Genomic DNA, 9,747 nt, shown 5'->3' with positions numbered 1-9,747 from the left:
CCGCGCCACAGGAGGGGCGGGCTTTCCTTGAGGCGGGGCCTCCGTGACGGGGGCGGGGCCTGTGCTTGGGCCTGGCCTCTGAGGCGGGACGGGGCCGTGTGTGGGCGGGGCCTGCGCGTGGGTGGGGCCGGCTGTGGGAAAGGAGGAGGGCGCGGCTCTGGCTGGTCCGGGAGAGCGCGCCGCGCTGCCAGGGGCCGCGAGTCCTGGCTGGGTGCGCTCCCCTCAGCGCGGGCCAGGGGGCCGCTCAGGGCGCGCGCAGCGGGGCCCCGCAGAGCCTCTGGCGAGGGTGGGCGTGCTCTTTCCCCGGTTCCCCGTCTCGGAGCATCTCAGTGTCCCCGTGTCGTGTCCGGGTTCCGACTCGGAGCCGAGGACCCGCAGTGGCACTTCTCGGAGAAGAGGGGAGCGCTGCGCTCTGGTGCGGCCGCCCTGAGGGAGCCGCCTCGAGTCCAGCGGCGCTGCGGTGCGGGGACACCTGAGGAGATCGGGCGTCATGTCATCCGGGGGCGTTCCTGTCACCGTGGGGGGGTCCTGTCACCTTGAGGGTTCCTGTCACCGTGGGCCTCCTGTCACTTGAGGGTCCTGTCACCCTGGGGGGGGGTCCTGTGACTTGAGGGTCCTGTCACCGTGGGGAGGGTCCTGTGACTTGAGGGTCCTGTCACCGTGGGGAGGGTCCTGTGACTTGAGGGTCCTGTCACCGTGGGGGGTCCTATCACTTGAGGGTCCTGTCACCGTGGGGAGGGTCCTGTGACTTGAGGGTCCTGTCACTGTGGGGGCTCCTGTCACTGTGGTGGTTCCTGTCACCGTGGGGGGGGGTCCTGTGACTTGAGGGTCCTGTCACCGTGGGGGCTCCTGTCACTGTGGGGGCTCCTGTCACCATGGGGGGTCCTGTCACTTGAGGGTCCTGTCACCGTGGGGGCTCCTGTCACTGTGGGGGGGTCCTGTGACTTGAGGGTCCTGTCACCGTGGGGAGGGTCCTGTGACTTGAGGGTCCTGTCACCGTGGGGGGTCCTGTGACTTGAGGGTCCTGTCACCGTGGGGGGGTCCTGTGACTTGAGGGTCCTGTCACCGTGGGGGCTCCTGTCACTGTGGGGGTTCCTGTCACCGTGAGGGTCCTGTCACCGTGGGGGGGGTCCTGTCACCGTGGGGGGGTCCTATGACTTGAGGGTCCTGTCACTTGAGGGTCCTGTCACCGTGGGGGGTCCTGTCACCGTGGGGAGGGTCCTGTCACTTGAGGGTCCTGTCACCGTGGGGAGGGTCCTGTCACTTGAGGGTCCTGTCACCGTGGGGGCTCCTGTCACTGTGGGGGTTCCTGTCACCGTGGGGGGGGTCCTGTCACCGTGAGGGTCCTGTCACCGTGGGGGGTCCTATGACTTGAGGGTCCTGTCACTTGAGGGTCCTGTCACGTAGGGGTCCTGTCGACCGGGTGGCGCCCCAAGGGCCGGCCCTCCGCGCCGGCGTCCTTTCGCTGCAGCGGTGGTGCGCGCGCCGCGCTCTCCCCCGTGGCTGGCTCTCGGCTGCAGCGTGGCGGGTGCGCGGAGGCGGCCTGCTGCCCACACTGACCCACGGCTGCTGCGGCGTCGGGGCCCCATGGCGCGGGGCCTCGGGGACCGAGGGGCACGTCCTCCGGAGGCGGGGCTGGCTCTGGCACTGGCTCTGGCTCTGTCTTGAGCGCTCGGCCTGGAGGGCGGGCTGAGGCGGCGGGCGGCGTCAACGCGGTCGGCCGATGGACAGAGTTTGGAGAGCGCTTCGGGGCAGGACCTCTGGAAGTGGCCCCAAAGCATACGCACGTCTGGCTCCCGTCGCAGAAGGGCTCTTAACCAGGACACGATGACTGTGCTAGTGATCCACTGTCTCCTGCCTGTGACGGTGCTGGTGATCTACTGTCACCTGCCTATGACGGTGCTGGTGAGCCACTGTTGCCTGTGACCGTGCTAGTGATCCACTTTTGCTTGCCTGTGACCGTGCTAGTGATCCACTGTTGCTTGCCTGACTGTGCTGGTGATCCACTGTGCCTGCCTGTGACTGTGCTGGTGATCCACTGTCACCTGCCTGTGACTGTGTTAGTGATCCATTGTCGCCTGACTGTGACCGTGCTAGTGATCCACTGTTGCCTGTGACTGTGCTGGTGATCCACTGTTGCTTGCCTGTGACCGTGCTAGTGATCCACTGTCGCTTGCCTGTGACGGTGCTGGTGATCCACTGTCGCCTGCCTGTGACGGTGCTGGTGATCCACTGTCGCCTGCCTGTGACGGTGCTGGTGATCCACTGTCGCCTGCCTGTGACGGTGCTGGTGATCCACTGTCACCTGCCTGTCACTGTGCTAGTGATCCATTGTCGCCTGACTGTGACCGTGCTAGTGATCCACTGTTGCCTGTGACTGTGCTGGTGATCCACTGTTGCCTAACATACCAAAATGTTGTGGCTTACACAATAAACGTTTATTCTCTCACAGTGTTTGTGGGTGGGCAGTGCAGGAGCCAGTGCCTGGGGCTGCAGGTCTTAAAGGAGGCTGCAGTCAGGCTGTTGGCTGGGGTTCTGTCTCCTGCACAGGCTCCGCAGGGGGATCTGCCTCCAGGCCCACTCCCAGGACTGCTGGCAGGACTTCCCTCCTCTGGGCTCTCAGCTCCTCAGTCCCTTGCTTCGGGGCTTCTCCAGAGGTGCTCTCACAGCGTGGCGGCTGGTCTTCCACGGAGTGAACGGACGAGAGAACCAGAGTGCTCGGGATGGAAGCCACCTCATCTCCCATGTGACCCCATCACGTTTGCTGTGTTCTGACAGAAGTGCATGGGTAGGTCCAGCCACTCTCAAAGGGAGGGGATTACAGCAGGGATGAAGGCCAGCAGTGGGGGTGCCTACCACAATGAGCCCCTGGAGACATCAGCCAGGCGCCTCCCCCACCACTGCTGTGCTCGCTCAGTGGGCCCACTTGAGGGGGCACGTGGCATGGAGACATGCGTGTATTCCTAACAGTTCTTCCCCTGCCGAGACTGACCGCCCAGCATAGCACTTGCAGTGACCACCCTGTTCCCGATACAGGATTATACAGCCTGGGTGGCAGGTCTGATTACAGTGGAAGCCTGCGATAATGAAGGAGCCAGCTACTTCTCTAGGACTAGACGATTGTTCTGGGTTTGGACTGCTTTCCCCAACTTACGGATCTTTCATCCAGTCCATCTGTGGACCTACTGAATACCTTATACTCCACACAGCTTATACAGCATCCCAGACGACATTGCTTCTCACCCAGGAACTCACTTTCCCGTGAAAGAGGTAAAGAAGGGTACTGATGCCATCGCAGCAGAAGCAACTGGGTTTACAGAATAATGGACAGCCCTATTGAAGGCTGCCTTCTGGAACCAGATGAGACACACACTTTGGGATGCTGTCGTAAAGGATTCGGCATATGCTCCAAATGAGTTAACAGTATTTAGTGATATCTCTTTTGTTGACACAGTGACAAAGTCCAAGAGTAGAGGGATTGACGCTATGCTGTTGCATCTGACTCAGTGCCCGTATATTTTGCTTTCCACTGTGGGGAGAGACTCTGCCGTGGGTCCTGAGCACCCTGCATATTATTGCCGAGCATGCCAGCTGCGAGGCTTATCCATCTCCTGACACAACAGTTTCCGAAGCTAGTAACACAGGCACCTACGTGGGTCCAGGCGGCCAGAGCATTACTACCATTTCACTGCCGCTGCCCTAGGGGAGAGACTGGCTTGTTTGCTACTTGCTCAACAACTGCGTGGCCCTGGATTCTCCTCCTGCGCTCAACCCGATGTGTGTATGGGTGTCATCTGGCCCACCACAGCCCTGTGGAAACTGGGGCTCCAGGAACCGGTGCAAACATGCGACGCTTGGGCTACTGCTTTGCTGTAATAAAAAGATTTTTGTGTCTTACCCAGGAGTCTCCGGTCTCTTGCCAGCATCCATGACACTGCAGCAAGCAAGCTGCAAGTAGGATAAAATCTCAGACCCTTCACTGCTCTTGCCGTCCATCTGCACAACTCCAGGTTCTGTTGGTATACCAATTTTTGTACCCAGAGTGTGCAAGGGGATACAATGTTTCCTCTGTACTGGAAGCTGGAATTGCCTCCTGCTCATTTTTAGCTCCTTCCCCTAGGTGAGGAGTTAGAAAAGTGGTTATGGTGCAGCTGGAGTGACTGGCCCTGATGACCATGGGGAAAAAGGAGTAGGGAGAGGAGTCTGACAGGGGCATCTCATCTCCTGGAATACCTCCTCGAAATAACATGTTGAGTTGTACAAATTAAGCAGACTCTTGCAACCATACGGAGGCAAGATGGACTACAGCAGACCTCTGATATGTTTTGTATTTGGTGCTCAGTCATCAAACCCGTTTCATATGTTTGGTGAATCTTGGTAGGAGAAATGTTCCCATCTTCTACTGTGGAAGCTAAGGTCACATATCCTTGCTGTCTTTGATGCTTGACAGCCCAAGTGCTGGCGCAAGACGAAATAAGCTTGGTCAGTTGGACATTCCCACCAGTCTCTGAATCTGGAACTAGTGATGCAAACAAGCAGGGTGTTTGGAATCCGGTTTTCAGAGGCCTCACCGCCCACAGAAGTAAACAAACTCGCAGCTCTCCCTGAGGCTGGAAGTTGGCTACGGTTTTGGTCATCTAGCTTCCTTTGGTTTCTGTTTTCCAAAGCTGGTTCTCCAGCCTTTCCATCAATTCTGTGAGCGATATATCTAATATTCTTCCAATAAACTGTTTTCCTGCCTAAGTTAATCCTAATTGGTTTTTTGTTGTCTGCAACCAAGAATCCTTATTGGTACATACTTTAATGAGATTCATTCTCTAAGAGTCAATTATATTGTTTCTGATAATCATTTCCCCTCTCCCTCAGAACCCTTACTCCACCCACCCCTCCCATCTGAATTTGTAGGCAGATAGCATATGAAAGTTTCTCTGGTAAATCAGAAGTTAAATCTGTTAGATTTCAAACCACGATCATTGATGTGCTTTTAAAACTGTACTAAAACAACCAATAACCAATCAACCAACTATGATCATAAGAGTGATTTACCCTTAAATACAATTATATGATTATGAGTAAGAATGAATCCTTTGATAAACCTGGAAGATTATTCAAACTTCGAATAAGCATGACATTTCAAACTCAGGGCCAAGGTATGTGAGGATGAAAATGTGTGTCGCAAAAGTATGTGGTGAATAATGCATATATTTACATTTTCGAGTTATAATACACTTGGTATATTGCTGCTTACTCAATTCATTGAATTTTCAAGTACTTTTTAAAAAGAATTATGAAGAGCAATCAATGAAATACCTTTTAACTACTTAACACATGGAAAAGATGTAAATTATAAAAATACTTTACAAAGGTTATAAGTTATGCAATCATGCTGGTCTATAGAGTTCACTGATATAGTTTATCCAATTATAAATAAAAATATACCTCTAGTATTCTGAAAATAAGCAAGTGTTTTAGCTGTTCTGTACACAGTCACTTGTTCATTTATTAACACCAGAGGCAATAACACAATGCTAAAAATAAACATGCATCAATTATACAATATATACTTACAAAAACCTTCTGTCCATCACAACTGGTGAATGCAAACAGACCTTCTATCCACCCTTAGTGCATTATTATTTTCACAAGTAAACCAGGAAAGGAAATGGTGAACTTAATGCTATTCAGCACCTTTAGTAAAGTCAAAAGACTTAACATCTCCATATATCAAAAACATTTGCATCTGTATCACCAAACATGTACAGTTAATTATTTTGTTCCATTTTTAACACAAATTATTTTATTTACATTACTCTTAGTTCAACAAATTTTAACAATATTTAAAAATTATCTAAATTCATAAAAGTATTTCATAAACTTCAACATTTAATTATTATGTACATACAAGGAAGTCTGTGAAAAAAGTTAAAGAAATGTAGTCAGAAAGTTCAAGCAACTTTACCAAATCTGGCAACATTCCAACTAATTCAAACCAGAGGGCATTCAAACGTTCAGAATCTCTAGATGCTGCTAACATGAACATGAAAAGTTCCAGTAATAAAAGTCAATATGAGAAATAATGTTGAAATCACCAGTAGAAAATATATTTTCATAGGCATGACACATGTTTAATAGCAACAGTAATAATGACTTTTTATAGAAAACTTTTATAACATTGTCATATATGAACTACCTGGTTTGATAGGGCTAAATAGTTGATTTCAAAAAATATATTTTAGCAGCCATAATTTTATTTCCAGTTAAAACATAGTAAAATGTTAAAAGTAAAATTTATAATTAACTAAATAATACCCCAATACTAGAAAATTTAAAATCCCATGCTATTCTAGCAATAATGGCCTCTAATATGATGTGTCTGATGTGAGGATTGTGGAAAGCCAATAATAAACAATCAGACATACATATGGGCTTGAAGTTTCACTGAAATTTCACTTATGTAGCAAAATATATGAAAAAGTAATAGAAAAGTAAAAAGATAAAATTAAAAAAATATTGCACAGCCACATTACCTAAAAAGTAAAGTTGATGTTTAAAAAGCTCTAAACATGGATGATATAAATTATCTTCCATATAAAAAGATATAAATATTTCTTAGAACTTATCAGCATCTACAGTTTAATACATTATTTGAATCACTGTTGAATGAGGTAATTGTCAAGTCTCTAATAACGTTTTTATCCTATTGGAAATATTTAAGGGCAGCAACCAGAAAGAATTTCTCTAAAAATATTTCCGAATCAAGAACAGCTATGTGTGCAGCTCTCCCAATGAGTGAATCAGCTGTGTTGGGCAATGCGTTGATGACGTTATAGCGAACCAAATTACAGTCCTTGCTTTGCAGAACTGGGCGAAGCAAGTTGTGGATCATTTCTGAATAGATCTGTCCTATGGAACAAATAGAAAAAAGGAAAATTAGTTCACATGACTAACTGAAAAAAGTTCTATGCCAACTTTTGTATAATTCATGAATTATAGTTACATTATTTCCATTTGAAGCAGAAAAATGTCTTTTAAAAGGTTTCTTTTTTCTTTGACTATCATTTTTGAGACTGTTTTATAGAAAATATAATCACATTATTTATCTAGCCAAGTAAAAATCACAAATTTATTACATGCTATTCTTATCAACTTGATATTTTTGATTCCAAGCTATAACTATAACAGAGCAAATAGTTTTATTCAACAGTAAGTTACTTATGACTCATTAAACCATTATAAAAGCAAGGTAGCCACGCTGAGACATTTTGATTAGGCAAAATTTAAAACTTTATAGTAAGCGCTTTAAGAATGCTTCCATGGCAGTCAACACTATTCCACATATTTCTCAATTATTTTGAGAAATAACAGCAACTTCCTGTAGTCAGAAGAACAACGTGAGTTTGGCTCAAAGATCTTTGTTTTGGTCTGAAGGTTTACTTAATGCTTGGTTCTGCTTTTAATTCCAAAACTGTACTATCTCCCTCTTTTTGATTAATTTTTACAATGGATTTATTAAGGTCATGCTAAATATAAAAGATAAAGGTTAGATATACATACGTATAAAAGTACAAGCTGCCTTATAAGGGGCAAAACAGTTTTTAATGCTTATGCATTACTATATTATCAACAGATGAGTGCTAACACGTACCCACGGAACCTGTGAATTTTAGGGAGGCAGTACTAAATTTCAGAGGAGAGGGAGGATGTAGCTGTGAGGAAGGATGAGAAGGGAACAGTGTGTAGATGCAATTACAGAAAGCAGAGAGAGGTGTCTAAGAGAAAGACTAATATCACATAGATCCGCAGAAGGCTTTTTCACTCCTACCTCTCCTCTTGTCTTCATTGTGAGTCAAGGTGGATTTCTGGTTCCATGCTATTTAAAAAATATTTACAAGGGAAGAAGTCCAAACCTGTCTTTATTAGATTCCCTGTCCCCCAGTGGCACAGAATTTTACTGTTAAAACAAAGGACATTTATCTAGTTTCAGTGACCCATCTGAAAGTTAAACTTACGCTGAATTTTTCCCTAAGTGGACTCGAGCCTTTTCCCTTAAGTGGACCCTTGCAAGAATGTAAGTAAAAAAGAAAGTAGAAAAGAAAAAAAGGGTCGTTCTCAAGTCACAAAATGCTCAAAATTGTTTGTTAAATGAATAGAGTACCTACTATGTGCCCGTCACCATACCAGGCAATGCCAATACAAACGTACATGAGAGTCCCTGCCTGAAGGAGCTGTCATTGTCACGCTGTGGAAAAGCAAAGGATTAAGAGTGCATTTAAAATCAGCCTCATTCCAACAAAGGAAGTGAGGCAACTCGGGGAGGCAGGACACCCAGGGTCTTGCCCTATGCCTGTAATTAACTGCTGTGTCTTTGAATAAGCCACTCAGCATCTCTGGGCCTCAGTTATAAAATGAGCAAACAGCACTCAAGTCTCCTTCTGGCTCCAAATAGCTATGATTTAAATTACTTTTATTATTCAAAAATAGCGAAAGAGTAAATATAATCTATATCATTCACTATCACTAAAGAGGAGCAAGTCTTTGCTGCCACTTTGACTAAACGTGAGATACAGACTAGCTCGCAGCATAACCTTTATTACAAACACCAATCCTGACAACGTGGAGGAAACCAAAGTTCAGATCACACTGGAGGCAGTGGGACGGAGAAGCATTTGTAATTAGATGAAAGAGCTCTTTCATAAGAGCAGTGACTGCTTCACTGGCACAGGCATCTCACACGGCAGGAGGAAAGACAGGAAGACAACTGGAGGAGGGAGAGCTGTCGATACCAGGAGGTGGAAAAGGAAGTAAAAGGAGAGATGAGGATGAGAGAAGAGAGAAGGTGATTAAAGAAAAGTTTGGGAAGAAGCTCCTTTGTAGACAGACCTCTCTGAGAATTTATAATTGACATCATTACCTGCCTGCTTGTCCTTTAAAGCTGTTTTACACATTTCAATGCGGGCAGAGTGGTAAGGAACATAGCGATCCTGTAGAGACCCCACCAGCACAACATTTTTGAAATAGTGAAGCCCTGTGAGGAGAAAAATACTGAATTACAATGCAATAATTCACCAGATTTAAAACAACTTATTAGTATCATACTAAGTGACCAAAAGAAAATTTTATTTCCTCAGTAGTACTAAGTTTATGGCTTTAAAAATACTTGAATTCTTTCTCCAAATTTTCACATATTATCTACAAAACCCCCAGCTTCATTGTTATGTAGTTTATATGCTGATATGAAAAATGTGTTTGTACTGAGTAAGAGCAGGGATTGTGGTATGGGGTGTGGACTAAAATTCTACAGGAAAGTCATGATATTCCTACCTTCCAAAGGCTAGTCCTCAATATTTAGGAATATTTTCCAAAGAAACAAAATTACACTCTTCCATAAAAACAAACACCCTTACAGCTGACTTTTTAGTTTAAGTTTTCATCTGAGTTTTGCCTAATATTACTCATATTTTCTCCTTAAGTATGATGTCAAGAGGTTACATGCCTTGATTTTTCAATAAAAATCATGATCCATCCACAGACTTTTGTCAGCTTCCTTTATTTTTATTTTTTAGTAAATATATACCTTTTTTCCTGAGGAAGATTCTCCCCTGAGCTAAAATCTGTGCCAGTCTTACTCTATTTTATATGTGGGATGCTGTCACAGCATGGCTGCCAAGTGGTGTAGGTCCATGCCCAGGATCTGAACCCACAAACCTGGGGTGCTGAAGCAGAGCGTGCTGAACTTAACCACCAGGC

General features: G+C 46.3%; 1 protein-coding gene across 29 annotated transcripts in view; it reads right to left on the bottom strand.

Annotated features, from left to right (window-relative positions):
• Positions 1-5,466: 5,466 nt before the first annotated feature.
• FAM135A (family with sequence similarity 135 member A) overlaps positions 5,467-9,747 on the bottom strand; it is a 117,105-nt gene continuing 112,824 nt past the window's right edge. For 28 of the 29 annotated variants that reach the window (XR_011430092.1, XM_023625144.2, XM_070245760.1 and 25 more), the window contains 2 exons: positions 8,912-9,025; positions 5,467-6,903 (listed from right to left, as the gene is read on the bottom strand). Coding sequence is in view for 27 of the 29 variants with exons in the window: in XM_023625144.2 (XP_023480912.1) it covers positions 6,698-6,903; positions 8,912-9,025 (320 nt within the window). In the remaining 2 variants the exon portion in view is untranslated. The remainder of the gene's footprint in view (positions 6,904-8,911; positions 9,026-9,747) is intronic. The other variant, XR_011430091.1, reaches the window with a different exon arrangement.

Source organism: Equus caballus, chromosome 20, assembly GCF_041296265.1.
Source record: "Equus caballus isolate H_3958 breed thoroughbred chromosome 20, TB-T2T, whole genome shotgun sequence".
Classification (NCBI taxonomy): domain Eukaryota; kingdom Metazoa; phylum Chordata; class Mammalia; order Perissodactyla; family Equidae; genus Equus; species Equus caballus.
The sequence above is the reverse complement of the archived record's forward strand: the minus strand, read 5'-3'. Positions and strand labels throughout refer to the sequence as shown.